This window comes from Cystoisospora suis, assembly GCF_002600585.1.
Source record: "Cystoisospora suis strain Wien I chromosome Unknown contig_8462, whole genome shotgun sequence".
NCBI classification, from domain to species: Eukaryota; Apicomplexa; class Conoidasida; order Eucoccidiorida; family Sarcocystidae; genus Cystoisospora; species Cystoisospora suis.
Window position 1 is genome coordinate 1 of NW_027161240.1, and position 435 is coordinate 435.

General features: G+C 45.5%; 1 protein-coding gene across 1 annotated transcript; it reads left to right on the forward strand.

Annotated features, from left to right (window-relative positions):
* Positions 1–120: 120 nt before the first annotated feature.
* Positions 121–408, forward strand: CSUI_010818 (inorganic anion sulfate permease family protein; the record flags this gene model as incomplete). Its single annotated transcript, XM_068070919.1, has 1 exon — positions 121–408. A coding segment is annotated over exon 1 (231 nt), but the record flags the coding sequence as incomplete, so codon positions are not given.
* Positions 409–435: the final 27 nt, after the last annotated feature.

A 435-nucleotide genomic window follows, 5' to 3' on the forward strand; every position in this document is an offset into this window, starting at 1 on the left:
GGGTCCTTTCCTTCCGTCTTTCCTTCTCTTTTTCTTCAACGGCTTTCTCACTCTTTCTCACTCTTTCTCACTCTTTCTCACTCTTTCTTTCTTCGAATTCTCTTGTTTGGCGTGAGGCAACTCGTCAGGTCTCATCTCTCTCTTCCTCTTTTTTGGTCTCGTCTCTTCTTCTCTCATGTGTAGGAAGCAAGAAGATTTGTATCTAGATCGGTCCTGGTCGTCACCTTCCTCATCGTTATCAGCAGAAGAAGAGTCTTGCTGGTCTTTATGCTGTCCTTCTCAATCCTTTTGGAAGAGGAGATTGCAAGTCATGTCTGGAGTCAGATCAGGCTGGGGCTTTACGTCGAAGCCACGAGAGAAGTTGCGTTACTATCTTCATGAACTCTTTGCCGCAGTCATCATCGCACTTAGTAAGGAATCTCTCTCTCTCTCTCT